General features: G+C 42.6%; 1 protein-coding gene across 2 annotated transcripts in view; it reads right to left on the bottom strand.

Annotated features, from left to right (window-relative positions):
* The window catches only part of Pdzrn3 (PDZ domain containing ring finger 3), a 529,880-nt gene that overhangs the window by 186,398 nt on the left and 324,361 nt on the right, over positions 1 to 19,121 (bottom strand). For both annotated transcript variants that reach the window (XM_035448804.1, XM_027428980.2), the window contains exon 3: positions 16,736 to 16,843. In XM_035448804.1, the coding sequence (XP_035304695.1) occupies positions 16,736 to 16,843 (108 nt within the window). The remainder of the gene's footprint in view (positions 1 to 16,735; positions 16,844 to 19,121) is intronic.

Here is a 19,121-nt window from a genome sequence, read left to right as displayed (position 1 = left end):
TCATCAAACTTATTTCCATTTTATACACATATAATGGATCCACTCAGCATTTGGCAGCACTGCACAGCATCACATGTCTTACTATAGGTCAGAATAAGTGAACTTTACACAGAAGAGCCTTTGGGGAAAGTAGTCCAGCATAGGAGTGCTTTGGTTATACTCCAATATGTACTTATAACATTCAAAAGCACATATCTGGTCAATAAATGTAACTGGGATGCTAAAAGGTAGCACAGTTGCTTTTTTTAAAAAATCTATAAAATGGCACTGTACTGGGGAGATGACTCAGCAGTAAGAGAATTTGGTGAGTAAGCATGAGCACCCTAGTTCAAAGCCCCAGAACCTAGGTCAAAAGCCAGGTATAATGACATGTGCTTGAACCCCAGCATTGAGGGACATAAACATGAGGATCCTAGGATTTACTAGCTGCCAGCATAGCTACAGGTACAGGGAATATGATGGCAAGTGATAGAGTTGGACTCCTGACATGCATGCAGAGGTATATGCCCCTGTAAACACACATAAACATGTATAACACATATTTATGTACACTCACATACCACATAAGTTTAAAAAAATTAATGTAAATCTGGATGGAACTAGAAGAGACCATTTTGAATGAGGTAACCCAGTCACAAAAAGACAACATGGTATGTACTCACTCATATGTGAATTTTAGACATAGAATAAAGGATTACCAGCCTACAATCCACACTGCCAGAGAAGCTAGTGAACAAGGAGCATGGGAGGAGGGGAGAGGGAGCTAGGAGAATGAGAAGGGGAGAAGAGGAGGGGTGAGGAGGACATGATGGGGCAGGGAGGTTGAGCTGGAGGAAGAACAGAAGACAGCAAGATAAGAGATAATATAATAGAGGGAGCCATTATAGGTTTAAAGAGAAATCAGACACTAGGGGAATGTCTGGAGAGCTAAAAAGATGACACCAACTAATGACAATCTAAGCAACAGAGGAGAGGCTTCCTAATGCCCTCCCCTGATAATGAGATTGATAACTAACTTATATGCCATTCTATAGCCTTCATCCAGCAGCTGGTGGAAGTAGAAGCAGACACCCACAGTTAACCTTGAACTGAAATCCAGTTGCAGAGGAGGAGGACTTATGAACAAAGGGGCCCATACCAGGCTGGTGAAACCCACAGAAACAGCTGACCTGAACAAGGGAGAGCTCTTAGTTCCCAGACTGATAGCTGGGAAACCAGCATGAGACTGATCCAGACCCCCTGAATGTGGGTGACAGTGAGGAGACCTTGGAAATCTATGGGGCCCCTTATAGTTGATCAGTACTTATCCCTAGCATAGGAATGGACTTTGGGAGCCCATCCCACATGGAGGGATACTCCCTGAGTCTAGACACAAGGGGGTTGGCCTAGGCCCTATCCCAAAGGATATGACAGACTCCAAAGACCCCCTACGGAAGGCCTCACCCTTCCTGGGGAGCAGAAAGGGTATGGGATAGGTAGGGTGTTAGTTGGGGGAGGTAGGGAAGGTGGGGAGGGAGAGGGACCTGGGATTGACATGTAAAACAATCTTTCTGATTAAAATAAAACAATTTTAAAAACCAATAAAACTTGGAGGGAGAAATTTTCATTTCTGGTTTATGACGCCAATATTTCCCTTTCTGCATCCTGCTCATCTGCAGGTATACAGTATGTCTGTGGAATCCAGCAGATAATGTCAGCAGATCCTCCTGGAACTGGAGTCACAGACAGTTGTGAGCTGTCCGAGTTGGGTGCTGGGAAGGGAGCCTGGAACCAGGTTCTTTGCAAGAGTAGCAATTGTTCTTCATCATTGAACTACCTCTCCAGCCTGTGTATCTAACACTCTTCAGCAGCAGTGGGTTCCTTCCTCTCACTATTGATCATCCTCAACCAGAGAAATCAAAGCTTTCAGCTCAGACTGCTACATGGTGGCAACCAAAAGGACAGAGCACTGGGCATTCACACAGCTCCACCTTGCTTACGTGCCTGAGGGATATGCTGATTGACACAATGATCAAGTCATTCCTCTGCCTGTCTCCAACCAACTTGGCTGTACATCCAGTGGACAAGCCAGATGTAAAGCTCTGTGTTCACAGTGTCATTTTTCTCTTTTTTTGGGGGGGGGGTTCCGAGAGAGGGTTTCTCTGTGGCTTTGGATGCTATCCGGGAACTAGCTGTTGTAGACCAGGCTGGTCTCGAACTCATAGAGATCCGCCTGCCATTGACACCTGAGTGCTGGGATTAAAGGCGTGCACCATCACTGGCCCGCTCACAGTGCCATTTTTAAGGAAGAACTGACACACTTCAGGCAGTGAGCAGACCACCAGGGTACACCCCAGTGCATCTGTGCAGCTTCAGCACCTCAAACCATCACCTAAAAGATGCAAGGAATGAAGTCCCCACATCAAAAGCTCCCCATCACCATCCTCATTTCTAACCCCACAAAATTCATTTACTCTTCAACAGAAAAAAATCAAGGCACAAGGACCACAGTACTCAGCAGGCAATGTATCTTTCAGAAATCTGTTTTTCTGGTCTTATTTTTTACTATTGTCTTTTATTTATAGAACGTGAAAAAGGGCTTTCTACTTAGACACTGCCTCAATTTCTTTTCAAAACAAATTTAAGTAAAAAGAATGCTGCTTTAAGAAAAATGTTAAGTATTAGCAAAAATGGGTGATGCATATAACCAAAAGTGAGCAGATGGTATATGACTATCTGAAATGGGAGGAATGACATGTTCCAGTTTGCTGGATTGTGGAAAGAGCCAGTAAAGATAACTAACCACCTCTCATTCAGTCATCTTCCCCAAGCTAAGATGGGTTCCCACTCTCACCCCAATGTACAGAGGAAGAGAGGCAAAGAACCAAGCTTTCTTTTGCAGTCGCCCCAGTGTAATGGTCAGTGTTCTCTGATGACGATGCAGTACTCCTTTTATACCCTTTCAGCATATACTTCTCACATATACCATGCTTAAAACTGAAAACAGCTGACTCAAAAGGAATGTTTGTTACTGACTAAAGCTCTATTCCCCTTCCTCTCTCCCCTTTTGTCCTTCCCTTTCTCTCTTCTCCCTCCCTCCCTCCAGTGTCCAGAATTGCATTCTATAGTCCAGGGCTGGCATTCTTTCCCCTCTACTTTCTGAATGAGCCATCATGCCTGGCCAGATTTCTCTTCTAGAATCGTAATTAAGTTATGAAGGATCACTTATAACTGGGGTGTATTACAGGCAACGCCAGATTCGTGTTACTAAATGCCCTTAATATTTTAACTATGACTCCTCCCTCTCCAAAACTGGATTCCAGGAGTTGAGCTCAGTGTTTATCTGTGGATCTCTGCTTCTGCTTCCATCAGCTACTGGATGAAGGCTCTAGGATGGCATTTAAGGTAGTCATCATTCTCATTATAGGGGAAGGGCATTTAAGGTAGCTTTTCCACTATTGCTGAGGTTCCTAGTTGGGGTTATCCTTTTGGATCTCTGTATAATTCCCTAGTTCCAGATCTCTCCTTAAATCCATAGTGGCGCCCTCTATTGACGTGTCTCTTTTCTTGCTCTCCTCTATTCCTATCCCCACTCAATGGGTCAAGACCTCGCTGGGAAAACCCACAGAAACAGCTGACCTGAACAAGTGGGAACCCAGGAACCCAAATCTGACAGCTGGGGAACCAACATAGGACCAAACCAGGCCCCCTGAATGTGGGTGTCAGCTAGGAGCACTGGACAGTCTATAGGGCCTCTGGCAGTGGAACCAGGATGTATCCCTAGTGCACGAACGGACTTTGGGAGCCCATTTCCCATGGAGGGATACTCCCTTAGCCTAGATACACAGGGGAGGGCCTAGGCACTGCCCCAGAAGAATTGACAGATTTGGATGATCCCTCATGGAAGGCCTCACACTCACTGGTGAGTGGATGGGATGGGGGTCAGTGGGGGACATGGGAGGATGGGAGGAGAGAAACTGGGATTGATATGTAAAATAAGATTGTTTCTAATTTAAATAAAATTTATAAAGAATATTTTAACTGTGGTAAAAAGAACATAGCAAACACTTAATACAGATTTAACTTTCAAACAAAGGAAGAACAGGAAGATATTATTTCAATAAAACCAGTAACTTCCTTCTTTCCTCTCCTCTTTCTAACTTAGTGTAATCCCTTATACATGCTATTAAATCTTGTAAGTCTGAGGCCCTTTGTATTTCACTTCCGAGTTATTAATGTGTCAGGCAAATTAAGCTCAACTTCCTCATGATTAGTTCACAGACAATGGAGTCTTCTCATCAAGACACAGATTTCCTTGCCACCACTTTACACAATACTGCCTGCCCCAAGGAGTCTGCTTCCATTTCTGACAGTGTTTGAACACAACTTATTAAGCATATACTTCATTCAGCATCTCAATGTCATTCAGTTCCTCCCAGGTCTCTAATAGGTGATCATACAGAATGAGCCTCACAAGCTGCTCTTGTGAAAGCCAAAACAAGGCACACATACACAAGTCTGGAAAACTGACCACAGATTCACTTGCATCATCCTAGAAAGTCACACACTCTCCCCACCTCCCAGTAGTAGGGATTGAACCTAGGGCCTTATGCATGGTGGCAAGAACTCTACTACTCTACTACAGCTCCAGTCTGGTGCATCTACTTTTTATAAACTTTCTAACTCCAACCAATCAAGAAAAACTTATTTTCCCAAACACAGGCATATTTTATGATTGACAAATAACTGCTGAGGTAAGGCTTGAATGTGATCAAAATGGAAATACTAAGATCTGGGTAAGATTTCTCTGTGATTCTAGAAGATTCTACATTTTTGCATCTCTTCTCTGTGGATTTTGTTTCTCTGTTGTAGCTTGATAGAGAAATGCACACTTATCTGCTGATAGCAGGGTACCTATAAGAACAGTGAAATGGAGATGCTGTTAACCTCAGTGAGTCCAATAGCATTGTTACAGCTTTCAAATGAATGGAAGAAGGGGCACTTTTTACACACTTCTCAAAAATAAAATTTGTGTGTGTGTGTGTGTGTGTGTGTGTGTGTGTGTGTGTGTGTGTGTGTGTGTGTGTTTGAGGCAAGGTTCCTCTGGAATATCCCTGGAACTCATTCAGGCTGGCCTCAAGCTCACAGAGATCGGCCTACCTCTGCCTCCCGAGTGCTAGGATTAAAGGCATGCATACCCAGTGCCCAGGAAAAAAAGGAGAAAGAAATTAATAGCAAGGTAATTGAGAGCACTCAGAGGTTTTGAGATGTCCATACAAATAGGAAGGATTTTCTTTCACTCAACTCCTTGTCTTCTTCACTTTACAAATGCCAGCAAATTTCACCTGAGGCCCCATCACATGTCAGTATTACCTCATTAAGCCTTCTTATATGTGCCCTGAGTGGTACAGGTATTTCCAAGAATGACAGGAAGAATCAAGAATCTAATAAGTATGTTGCTGCAAAATCTGACTTAATCCTATTGTCTCCCATTTCATTTCAGCTAGAGTTTCAAACAGGGCAAAGATGTGTTCCACGTGCAATTTCCATGCCCTGTCAGAATCTGTCCATTGGCCACTGTACCCATTTTGAAACAATCAACCTAAAAGTCTTTTTGTCAAAACAAGTCTTCATGTCAGCAAGTATGGCTGTTCTCATTTTTCTTGTATTTTTTCACACTTTCTACATTGCCAAATTGCATTATTGTCAAGAGGGCACACATGTTCCCATATGTTCGTATGCATGTGCAGGTGTGTGTAAATGAGGGGAGTCCTGGGGCTGACATCAGGAGTCTTTCTCAATCACTCTCCAACTCATTCACTGAAGCAGGGTCTAACAGATGAATCAGAATTTGCCAATACAGGCTAGTCTAGTTGGCCTGCTTGTTCCAGGAATTCCCTCTCTACTTTCCTGGAATTACAGGCATGTCACCAAACCCACCTGGTTCTGGGGACCTGAACTCTAGTCCGCAGACTCACAAGGCAAGTGCACTAAATGCTGACCATCTATCTATCTCCCCAGCCCTACTTCTCAGAATCAAAAAACAATCAAACAAAAAACAAAACCATTATTCCTCATGAGTCATCTATAAAGGGAGGGCCTGATCTGCTCTGGCACTTTCAAAATAGCTGATATTGAATACGCAACTGTTTTCCTTTATTTTTAGAACACTTAAATCGGCACATATGTGATGAATTACCATGTTGTTCACACTAAAAAGTAAATTAAGAATTACTTCTGATTGATCAATTATCATCACTTATATGGCCCGAGGAAGTGACAGCTCTTATTCAATCCAGATTCAGAGGGTCACTGATTTCAAACAAGAAATGTAAAACAAATTAAAACAGTCGATTCGCGACTGTAATTTCAGGTTTATGAAATGGTGCCACAAAAGCCACCATCAAAGCGCTGGCTTGCTGGAAGGCCCCTCCAGCTGGCCTCAAAGACCTACAGGAAAAAACCTGGCTAGCATTTATTCTGGGACCCAAATTACAGTCTTTAGACACATGTAGTATTTTCTTTCTTAAAGAAGCCATATTTTGCAGAAGTAAAAATTCAGAGATGGCCACAGGAGCTGGTGCAGGCCAAAAGACAGCAAATAGTAGAATTCTACTTTAAAAGCTCGTCTCTTCCAAAGTCTGTGGATCTTCATCACTATCCATTAAACAATCTTTCAGTGGCTCTGTGGTCACCTGTCTTCTCTGTGGATATAAACTGAACTCCTCTCACAAGTAAACATCCCACAGCTGAGACCTTATACACCCAGGCCTTTCTCCCATCACATGGAACTCAATGCTAACCTCACAAAGGAACAAATGCTTTTCTGTTGTTATCCTAACAACTCATGTCTTGGAGATTTCACAAGTCCCAACCAGAAAAAGCAATAAATAATCCATCTCTATATACTTTATAATATTTTGAGAGAATGCAGTTTAGATATATTGGGCTAATTAATTCAGAAACCAACATGTCTGCAGACATACATTTCCAAGCTAAAATTGTTCTAGGATAAGAACAAAATTCCTCTCTTTTGATTAGTGACATAGACATAAATTCTGTCTCACTCAAGTTCCTCCAATAGTAAATCATAAGATACACTTAGTAATATTTTAAGGGATTTTTCTTTTAAAGGGAGAGAGAGTGAAATCCAAGCTCCTCAAGCTCTTGCCTCTCAAACAGAAAAGTGATGAAAGACGGAAATTTAAGAGAATTGAAAGAGCCAGAAAAATCAGCATGGTGTATGGGCATCAGGAGAAAAGGGCATACTGGCCTCCACAACGTTCAGTCACTATCAAAATAGACAGATCAAAGTCAGAAGGCTTCATTGAGCAGAGTGGCACTCAGCATGATGGACTGACTCTATACCAGCTGCCTATCCCTGTACAGCTCACAGGAATCATTAATCTTCATTAGAAGAATCCTGCTATCACCCTAGGGCGGGTGCTCAGTGTGCCCCGGGAAAGTGGCATAACTTCAGCTCAGTGTTGGCAGCTGCTACTATGCTCTAATTCTTCCTAATTGCAATTCCCATGGACAGCTCTGATTGTCAACATTACCATCTCACTACCCACATTAGACAATCCTGCTCTAGTCACACCCTGCTTAGCTTTAGCTGTCAAAAGCATGTCTATCTAGTGCTTTGAAGAGGCTCCCCCTAGCACTCTAAGTCTGACCATCTAAATACATCCTACTGATCTGACACCAGCATCTGTAGTTCTCCTCCCCCATCAGCATCACACACACACACACACACACACACACACACACACACACACACACACACACCCCAAAAACTTAATTTGGTGGTAAGCCTGATGACCTGATTTCAACTCCTGATTTTCATATGGCAGAAGGACAGACATGACCACTCAAAGTTGTTCTCTGACCTTTACACATGTTCTGTGATTTACACATGCACACACACAGATATGTAAGTAATTTAAAAGGCAAGAACACTTTTAAAAGCTTAACTTTTTAATGAGCACATATGGGTCACTGTTCTCAAAGCCTCCATACTTGAAGATAAATATGTAGCTATCATATGTAAAGAAGGTGAGTAAATATAAACGGTATTTTATCTGTATTACCATCAAGGATTTGATGTACTGTTTTTTGTCCTTAGGAAATTATCTAAGATTTAATTCTTGGACCCAATATTCACTTGAGAAATTTAATTGGGCACTAATCACGTCTGATTTATTCTTAATTTTAAATATGCCTTGGGATCTAATTAAATCTTATTAAGATATGAATAAGAGGTACTGAGTCAGAACTCTCTGGGAAGCACAACTTATCTATAGGAAGCAAACTTATTGATGGGCACAGGATGAGAGTGAGAAGCTACCAGCAGGCACCCAGACTTCAGAGCTTCAGCCTGAGATGGGCAGCCATCCATCTCCACATGTGATGTGTGTGTTATGAGCCTTGACAAGCAAACGTGCAGATTTTATTTGGGAAGGCCCTGGATGCATTACTTTTCAAAGTGACCAAACTCCTGACAAAAACAGTTGCTCGGAAGAAGAAATTGTTTGGCCCCACAGTTTGAGACAGCATGTCCATCATAGTGGAGAAGGCAGAGAGGAATTCCTAGTTCTGGAGCTCTTCACCTCTTTGAGGACCAGGAAGAAGGTAAGGAGGGTAGTACCAGCATCCAGGCAGCTTTCCTCCTTCCCCCTTTTATTTGTTCTCCCTCGATCCTGTAGGCTAATGTCACCTATATTCAGGGTGGATCTTCCCTCCTCAGTTCAGTCTCTCTGCAAAGTCACACAGACACACCAAGAAGTATGTCTCCTAGGTGATTCCAAATCCAGCCATGTTGACAGTGCAGTAGCCAAGTGCTCTACCTTTGAACCAACCTCCAATCCAAGTAGTTAAAAAATACACAAGGAAATACATGAGCAGGAGCAAGTTAAAGCAAGCTACACCTATCTGTGATAAAGTTAAAAAGAAACTTCTAATGCTCCATTTCGTTACTTTTACTACTTTCTGTATTATATGAGCAGGAATGCTTCAGAGAATTTGGCATCACAAAATACAGTTTTAAATATTTTAAGCTTCCTATGATGCCTCCACAAAATACCTGTATTAATGGAGAGCTGTTTATTAGCTCAGACTGCTTCTCCTTTGCAGAGGCTAAGTTTCATAAATGTCTTAAATAACTGCTTCAGACCACCTGTACACTTTCACCTTTTATGCTTGTTAACATGCTGGCATGAAATGATGTATGCTCAAGGACATTCATCTAGAAGCAAAATAATGAGAAAATAACAACAACAGCAGTAAATACCAAAGTATAGAGACTGAAACAAAGAGTTCAATGCATCCTCAGAAAGGGTACCATGCAACACTGTTTGACTAAAGGGAAACCACAGAATAAAGGGGGAATGTTTAGTTTTAACTGGTCACATGTTGATTCTAGAAAAGGCATCTCTCTAAAATAGTCCAGGGTTTTCTCCACAGGCCAGTAGCAGCACCACATTCCTGCTTAAACACATAGAGGAAAATAGACCAAGGCATGTTTTAGTTAAGTCCTATATTTAACTTTGGTATAAATTCCTATACCTCATATCAAAATATTAATCTGAAATAATACTTCTCATTTGTACTAAATAGGAAGAATCTTTTGACCTGCACCAACTCCCTGACCTGTTCAGGCAGCATGACAGGTAGTATGTACCTGTCCCATTCTCAATAGGAAAGAAACAGAGGATCAGCAATAAAGATTGTAAACTGAGGGCTAGTGGGCAGAGCTTCAAGCCTACATACCTTGATTTAAGTCTCAGGACACTTCCTGCCCCATTGTGTCCCTTCTGATGCTAAAAGATCAATTACATTTTGTAAAAGTGTTATACAAACATCTTAGGGTGGTTTATTGCTGTAGTGTAGGTGTAAAGGTGTTGATGTGGAGGCTACAAGGGGGAAGGGGTGCTGTATAGGTGCTTTTGTATTTTACACCTGAAAATCAAACAACGGTCTTTTTATTATTATCATTGAGTATAAAGATATGACAAGGAAGCGAGAGTCATCACTTACAAATGGCTGCACAGAGGTCCCCAAAACATCATTTAGGTTAGCCTACATGGAAACAGAAAAAACACTGCCAAAGTTTACCTGCCTCCTTCTTCACAATCATGGCCAACATTACTGAATGGTCATCACACCCCTACACACTCGGTCATGCATGGATTAGGAATTCTTCTACTCATAATTCTATCCACAGATGTCTGTATATACCAACAGAAGCTGGTATATAAGATGAAGCCTACAAGTAGAGCATTTACTAAAGAGTTATGAGACCCTACGTTCAATTCCCATCACTATAAAATAAAAAAGTAATAAATAAATAGGAAATCATAGTGAGAGTCTAGCACAATGGACACCTATATTCTGGTTAAAAATTTCAGATTACAAAATTGCTGAGAATACCAGATTGCAAAAATTGATCAAGGAAAGCCTTAGGTGGAAAAATGCGCACACATGATAGGAACATGCCAAAGAGACAGAATCTAAAAGTTTATAAAAGCTACATCTGGCATGAATTAGTCATGTGACCATCAACTTGTAAAGATGCATGTGACCCCATTGAAACAGATAGACAAATGGGTAGATTAAATAGAGAAAAGAATGCCCCTTCTTACAGTGGAAGGCCAACCAATACAGACTCAGAGTGGGGCTTATAGACAACCACCATGTGTCAACCATCAACCACAATAGATTCAATCAAAACCCATTAATGAATAAAAAAAAAACCAGTGTGTGACATCTTGGAAATGGGCAGAATATGTACACAGCCTCTAAGGGTCTTTCTGCATGATACTATTAATTACAGAGACATGTTGCAGAATATTACAGAGATAATTATTAGTTACAAAGAAACATGTGCCCAAAGACTAGTGGTTTAAATTAACATAACCAATACAAAGACAAGTGGACATGTCAACCTTTACATCATGGGCCAAAGAAGTTTCCTTCTGTGGTTTCAGGAGATTTCTGTGTGTGCTGTGTGTGTATATGTCTGAAGTGTTTCTTGTGCTTTTTCTTTGGCTCTTTGTTTTTCTGTTAATTTTTCTTGTTTTGTTCTAACCAAATTTGTTTTTATATTGTTACTTTTTTCCCTTCCTTCCTTCCTTCCTTCCTTCCTTCCTTCCTTCCTTCCTTTTCTTTCTTAAATGGCTGTTTGGGTAGAGAGGACCTGGGAGGGGTTAAGGGAGGAGGATCCATAATCAGAATATTTTCTATGAAAGAAATCTATCTTTTTTAATTAAAAAACCCAATTTTTTTAAAAAAAATTAAAGAAACCAAACACAATTTGATCTGCAAGAGTAGACTTTAAGCATTCTTGCCCAAAGGAAAAATAAAGAATATAATTATGCAAGAAAGTATTTTGGTATAGAGAACAAAAAGAATTATTCTATGGTCAAAGAAACTCAATAAATTCTAAAACTGAATGAAACCAATGGCAGGTGTGATGGTGAATTCTGTCAGCTCAACATTTCCAGAGATGGCAGGAAGGACCATCCTACATGTGAGAGACACCATTCTACTGACTGGAGTCCGGGCACCACTCTACTCTATTGGCTGGGGTCATGGCATCATTCTATTGGCTGGGGTCCTGTCCTGAATTAAAAGGAGAAAGTAAGTTAACAAGAGCATTCACCTCTCCATTTCCTAACTGTGGATGCCATGTGACCAGTGGCCTCAACCTCCTGCCACCATGCCTACCTCACTATGATGACTGTGCCCCTACACACTAAGCCAAAGCAACTCCTTCAATTAAGTTTCTTTGCTATATTTTGTTGAAGCAATAAGTAAGTAATACCACAGGGGATTTTCTTATTCTGTAAAGAACATCGTAGAAAGCAGTAACAAAGTGTGAATCGATTCCAGAGGTGACAGTGCTGTGCCATTGTTAATTTCCTGGTTTAGACTGCCATTTTGCATATGTGGTGTGAGGTGGGATGAGGGCGGGCTTGAAGGTGGCTCAGCAAGAACAGGTGCTGGTAGCAACCTGAGTTCAATACCTGAGAAACCCTTCGTGGTGGAAGGAGAGCGACCTCCGAAAAGTTGTTCTCTGATATCCATCCATAAATGCACTGTGGCACACCTGTGTATGCATGCATGAATACCCTCACAGACACACAAATAAATCATAAATGTGATTCTGTGGTTATAGAGAAAATGCCATCAGCCTGTCAGTTCCCAGAATTGGAAAAAAAAAAAAAACATGTTGCATTTATGAGACTGATGCTCTGTCTACTGCATAAAGGAGGCCCCTCATACCCGAAGAAGCAAGGATGAACAAATGGAGCCAGCAAAAGGAGGAAGTAAATGGAGATGCTGCTGCCTGGGTAAAGAAAGCACAGACATTTGTGCCCGTGAGTCTGACAACCTCCAGACTTTAAAGAAAAGAGAAAAAGAACACTCCATCGTGTGCTTCATACTCCATTCTGCCACTTCCAGTGGTCTCAGAATATTATCTTTCCTATAAGAATCTGCAGTGGTGGCACTGGCTCTGCCAACTAAGCAGTCTGGCTGGGGAGGGAAGGCTCTGCTTCCTTCCTTCCTTCCTTCCTTCCTTCCTTCCTTCCTTCCTTCCTTCCTTCCTTCCCCTCCTCCTCCTCCTCCTCCTCCTCCTCCTCCTCCTCCTCCTCCTTCTCCTCTTTGGTTCTTCAAGACAGGGTTTTTCTATGTAACAGTCCTAGCTCTCCTGGAACTAGCTCTGTAGACCACACTGTCTCTGTAGACCACAGCCTCTACCTGTCTCTGCCTCCTGAGTGCTGGGATTAAATGCCTGTGCCACCACCTCCCAGCCTTGCTTGTTTTTCAACCCAACCTCATTAGCAATGACAGACCAACACAAGCAGAATAGGCAAAGGCAGAGGAGGAGTGGTTTGCACCACACCCTCTGGGACTCCAGAGCTCCTGACTACTCTCAGGTCTCCCTGTCAGAACACTTTTTGAGATGAACATGTGCTTATCAATTCTGGGAACTGACAGGCTGATGGCATTTTCTCTACAACCACAGAATCACATTTGATGGCTTGAACAGAAAGCAATTTCAACCACACAAATGCTACAAGTTTTTATCACCACTTGTTACAAGCGCTAGCCAACAACAGATTGAACTCAGTCCTCCAATTCATAAAAGCTTCAAGACATAACTATAAACCTATCATCCATCCTTCCAGCTATAATGTATCTATATATAAATATAAAATACTCATGTATTTATGAGATACATACACACATGAGAAAGAGAGAGAGGAGGAGGAAGAGGAAGAGGAGGAGAAAGACAGAGGGGGGAGAGAGAATGCATAAGCACAAGCCTCTAAGTGTGCTTGCCAGGCTCTCCAATGGACAATTCAGCCAAAGGAGGCAACTGGGGTAACAGGGAGGTGACCCAATGTTGGCTGAACTACAAAAAGATGGTTTATATGCCTAGCATACCCCTGGGGAGATTTTTGAGGCTAATATTGATCTTGTGTGATTTTTTTTCAACTTTTGTTCTTTCTTACATAACCACTCAGACTTGAATAGAATCTGAGTAAGTCTAAGTTCTAGATCACAGAGGAAAGTGTCTGTTTGTGAAGTCCCTGCCTCCATCAGTTAACCCACACTTGAGGCACTATGAAGATTCTTCTAAAGATTTCAAACTATGGGAAATAACAAGAGTACTGTTGCTTTGAGAACATTGGAAAATTTAAGTTTTAATGTAAGTAATTCTTACACCATATTTACCAGACTCAAAAAAAAAAAATACTAGCTCAGAGGAAGAAAAATGAAACCACAGGGGAAGTTAGGGTTTCATGAGAGGATTATAAGATACACAGAGAAATGTACTGTAGTCTCCTAATAAAAACAAGCTTATATGCAATTCAAGGAAGAGTCAAGAGTAGACAAAGTCCCAGGAGGTTCAGAGGTGGAGGAGTAGGGAGGACAAAAAAAAAAAATCAGAAGCCAACACTGAACAGACAAGAGCTTCCTGTGTCTCTGAGGCAGATGTGAGACAGGATGGCAGTGTCTTCATGCATACCCAGGCCAATAGAGGACACGTGGTGCCAGCAGATAGCTAGTGCTTCTGACACTTGTGCTCGGAGGGCATTTAATGCAAGGAGCCCAACACTCCCAGCTCCAGCTTCCTCACCAGGCCTTGGCAGCACAAAGGCAAGGATTCCATTGGGGACTGTCACCCAGGCAGTCTGAGAAGAGTGCTGACAGCTCAGTCCCCGAGCAGCTTGACTGTAACCTATTCAACACCATGAAAATCTGCATCAAGGATGGCGGTTCCTTCACAGTGCTGGTAACTAATGCCCTTCAGCGGGCATGGTACATCACATCTACACAGAGACACACAGCTTCTGGTAGTGTCACCGCATCTTCTAAAGCTGCTGTGCCCGGCTGCTCAGGTAGCAACTCATTATTACAGATAATCTTCCATGCACGTTTATACTGTGGTCTACCATTTTCCACGTCTCAGTGAAAGTGTGCACACACAGTTCTGTGGTTTTTACATCCTGACAGCATTGATTTCACTTCAATTTTTATGAAAGGTGATGATGGGGCATGAGGGCAGATGTGGCTGTACATGAATGAGGACATTGCTCTGGTTTCAGAAACAGACCTCAGACAGAGAACAATGCAGACTCACCCTGCAGTATGGATGAGGTTGCATCTGTCTCTGGATGGAATCTCAGCAGCTCTTGAAAGTTCCCCCAGTGAGGATCTGCTACTAGCTTGCTCACTGCCTTGAAAACGTGAGATTTAGGGTGGGAAAGCAGGAAGCCTAACTCTTCCCATGAACACACACACACACACACACACACACACACACACACACACACACACACACACAGAGAGTGCTATCAGACTCATGCCCTCTGGTAATAAACCCCGACACAGATGAGGTGAAGCAGAGAACATATCTGCAGTCATGAGAATGACTGTATCATGTCAGGAGAGATTAGAACTCGGTGGAGAAGGGCACACTGTGTCAGTTGTGATTATGTATGTGGCGGCTCTCTATCGGGATCTCCCTCCTTTATGTCTTAACACTGGGGCATGATTAATATTTTACATACTGTCCAAAGTGGGAGTGTGACTTACCAGAAACCGTACTGAACATTTCAAACACAGATCATTCTCTGCCAAGAGAAAATCCTGCGCAGCTGGAGATTTCTTATTTGCAAAACTTAAGAGCAACGAAATTCCGTGACTTGGAGAAACTGGCTGTCCCACTGATGCCTTGGCAACACAGGCTGTACTTATCTTTTTGAACAATAGTCTCAGAAAATATATTCACTTTCAAAAGCTATGGTAATGCATTTGAGCTCTGCTGCCCAAGCAAGCTGCTGTAAGGGAAAAATCCACTATACTCTAGGCTGGAAAGTCCAAAGCACAAGGTTTAACTCCCAAGTTCAGAACTCTTGAAGGTCAAACACAGTATAACAATATTGATAGTATCCTTAAGACAAAATCAAGTATCCTTTGAATACATCAGTGACCACATGGCTTTTACTCTCAGTCATAATAACTCAGGTACTTTGGTTACCCAGGAAGATTCAACTAGGTTTTTTATTAATTTTATTCCCCAGAGGACATAAAATTACCTGGAAGGAAAGCATACTACACACTCCTCCATTGGTTCACATAAAATAGGAACATTGAGAATTCTGCTCTCCATCTTCTTTGCACTTTGCGCCCTATGGAGAAGCCTGTGGTCACATGCCCATGGGTGATGTAAATGTCCCTTACAGTTTAACATAAAAATGCCCAGGAAATACAGATGCCGTGCAAAGGTGTCTGGCACAGCAAACTCCTCGGTTAGTTGTGCTGGTTTTCTGGCTTCCTATTTGTTAACTATGGCAATAGACATGGCCACGGATGTGCTGCCTGGGGCAGCTAGCAGGTCACCTTGGAATATTTACTTTTCTTTAGAAAGGGGATTGAACAAAATTTAGTTCCCAGAGATACTCACTAAATGAGAACCCTGAATGTTCCAAAACAGCTCCCAAAGGAAGTTGGGTCTTTCACACTTGGCAACAAGAGCCCATGCAGTGAGGCGAGAAGCGATCGGCATCCTTTCTGCATCCTAGAACTCTATCATGTGCTAGCCTAACTCCCAAAGCCCTGTATGGTGCTGCGGAGAGATCTACCAGAGAGAATCTACAAACTTGCTACACAGTGACTGACAAAGAATAGATGTCGATGATGGGAGAGGATCCTGACGTCAACTTTGACCTGCATGTCTCCAGGCAATCAAACTGTACAACAGACCTCGGGCAAACAGCCAAGAGGGGAATGTGAAAGCGCCCAAACAATGCCTGTGTAGAAGCTGCGCTGTGCTGTGAGCATGAGGAAAAGATGATGACTTTGGGGCTCACTCGCACCCAGTATGTACAGTCCCAATTTGTCCAACAGGGGGCTGATCATCTGTTTCTAACTAGCATGCAAACCCACCAATAGCTGTTTTGCACAGAGCTAGAACAGAGGCATAGCAAACAGATGTAGGTCCCCGTGGAAAGAGCCAAATTATAAACATGCCCCCTCCGAATCCAGTCTCTCCTTACTGAACAAAACTTCACACCAAGGCAATCAATGCCGGATCAGGTTACACACCACCAGCAAAGAATACTGCTGCCTACCCACCCCATATGAGGTACCCTAACCCCAGCCCCTAGACACCCCTCTGCCAGGCCAGGCCCAGGAAAGGTAGATGGCAGGCAGTCTATTCAGACACCAGCCAGTGTTCACATACCTCAATAATCCTGTCATGAATTTGCAGGCCTCCTTCCTTGGCTGCGGGCCCACTGTCAACTATTTTGGATACAAAGATTCCTTCACTGGAGGATCCATCTTGATTGTCCTTTGGGTTAAGAAAACACAGGCATGAATGCTAGGCATGGAAGCTGGCATGAAAGAAAAAATAAATAAATAAAAAAACAACTTTGCCCTCTGCGACCCCAGCTTGTCAGAGGCAGTGTTAAGGGGAAAAGCTGTTTGTTTCCTTTAATTTCTGTTTTAAACTGAAACTGGCTCATATGCATTGTAAAAATATTCCAAACTGGAGCCAGAGTCAGGCGATGGGAGGAGTGTGCTATCTTCGAGCAGCCATCCCCCTTTCTCCGCAAGGCTTCTATTTCGGCGTGTGCATTCTGTCCAAAACATTTTAACACATCACCTTCCTCAGCACCAGTCTGCTCCCCTCCATGCACATAAGCAGGATCACACCCAGCCCACGCTTTGGCCCCTGGCTGTATTTTTCTTTTTATATCCCTTTTCCTTTCCTCCTCACTTTCAATCCATTACCTTCTCTTTCTCTCTGCTCCCCCACCTCCTCTTTCCATCCTCCCTGTCTTCCCTCCATTCTTCAATCCCCTCCTTTTTTTCTCCCCACCCACCCTCCTTCCCTCTTTTCTTCCCCTTCCTCCATGTCTCTTTTCTTCCCTGCTTTAGGAGCAACTACGCCACACTTCCCAGCACAGTCCTGTTTCCCCATACTGAACAGGGCACTGGCTTAGGAAGGATGGGCAGAGTTCATGGTGCTTACCATCAAGTAAGGTGGTGTGATAACCCCTCTGATTTAACATTTGAAACATCTTTTCTCACAAACACATAAGGTAGAATCCTTAGCAATTTGAACCACTGGGGCAAATTTGTAAAAGAGGTGAACGCTACTGCTTCCTGGCCTTCCAGAGACCACCCTGAGATTTTACTAGACACTCCCCCCCAGGTTGTTACCTACACAAAGAATTTCTCCAGGACTCACTGTGCAATAATCGAATTATGAAGTGAGATATTTACAAATAAAGACCAAGAGGTCAGCTCGTTTCTCAAAGACCCTCCTATCACTAACTAGAAAAGGATCCGACTGCTCTCTCTGGCCCCAGCTTGTTCCTCAACTTTTTTCTGCACAGCACTGCTACGAGTCCTTTCCAAGTGTTTAGAAAGTTCTAGTGATTAACAGATGGGTTTTTAAATTACATGGCATATGCATGTGCTGTTTCCAAACAAAAGCATCTGATAATATACTTGATCTTACCCAAAAGGCCAATAAAACAAGATGACTTGAAAAGGAAGCAGAGGACACTCCAGAGAAGTCCAAACCAGTGCCGTACTAAATTCCTTCCAATAATGCCAGAAGATCTATTTTAATAATGCGCTCTACATAAATATATAAAAATACCATGGCCCCAAAAAAACTATGAAAATGTGATATTTTCCTCCTCAAGCAGGAAAGAGAGATGGAGAGAGGGGGAGTAGAGGGAAACACAGAGTGGGAGGAAGGGGAGAGAAAGTGAAAGTGGGGAAGGGCGGAAGCCTATTCTCAAGAACAATAACTAAGGTGAGCATTGCACTGCACAGCCTCTCTCCCTTCCCTTTCTTCCCCCATTGCCTTTTACTCTCCAGCTGTTTCTATGTCTCTTGTATCTCTCCATCTATTTTTCTCTACAAATCTTTTTCTGTCTCTAACTTTATTTCCACCTCTCTCTCTTTATATATATACACACACACAGTTGCTCTGTTCCTCTCTCTCTCTCTCTCTCTCTCTCTCTCTCTCTCTCTCTCTCATTACATATGCCAGAACAAAACAGAAATGTCAAGTTAACATGAGCATTAAGTGTTTTTCCATTCTTAATCCCTACATGTCATCGACATATCTCTAAGCACCACCCCAGTTCCATCAATGCTTTCTTAGAAGATGGATCAGTATTGGCATGGGTGCTGCATGATGTTAGTTCTCTTCACCAGGCATCACCACCTACCAACTCATCACTCAGTCCACACTAACCCTTCACCAGCTAAGATGCTACAAATATCCTTTCCCTCTTAGCAGCCTCATTCACGCCTGCATTCCAATCCAGCTTCCTACATGAGCATCACAACAATGCCAATACAACAAGGCATGGGGTTTCTATTTCCCAAGGATTCGTGAGGCAGCAGGCACATGCATCCCTTAATCCCTGAGATAACCACAGCATAAAGAACTATTGTTTTCTCTCCTACAGGAGGAAAGTCTGAATTCAGAAAGGCTAAATGTACATAGCTGAAAAGCAGCATTAGTTCATATAAGGTCTTCAAAGGCAATCCTCTCTCCCAGTGAGGGATGCAGAGGTCCAACATCTCATCTACACGACATTCTA

The sequence above is a fragment of the Cricetulus griseus genome, chromosome 8 (assembly GCF_003668045.3).
Source record: "Cricetulus griseus strain 17A/GY chromosome 8, alternate assembly CriGri-PICRH-1.0, whole genome shotgun sequence".
NCBI lineage: Eukaryota > Metazoa > Chordata > Mammalia > Rodentia > Cricetidae > Cricetulus > Cricetulus griseus.
This window is presented reverse-complemented; position numbering and strand designations above follow the sequence as displayed.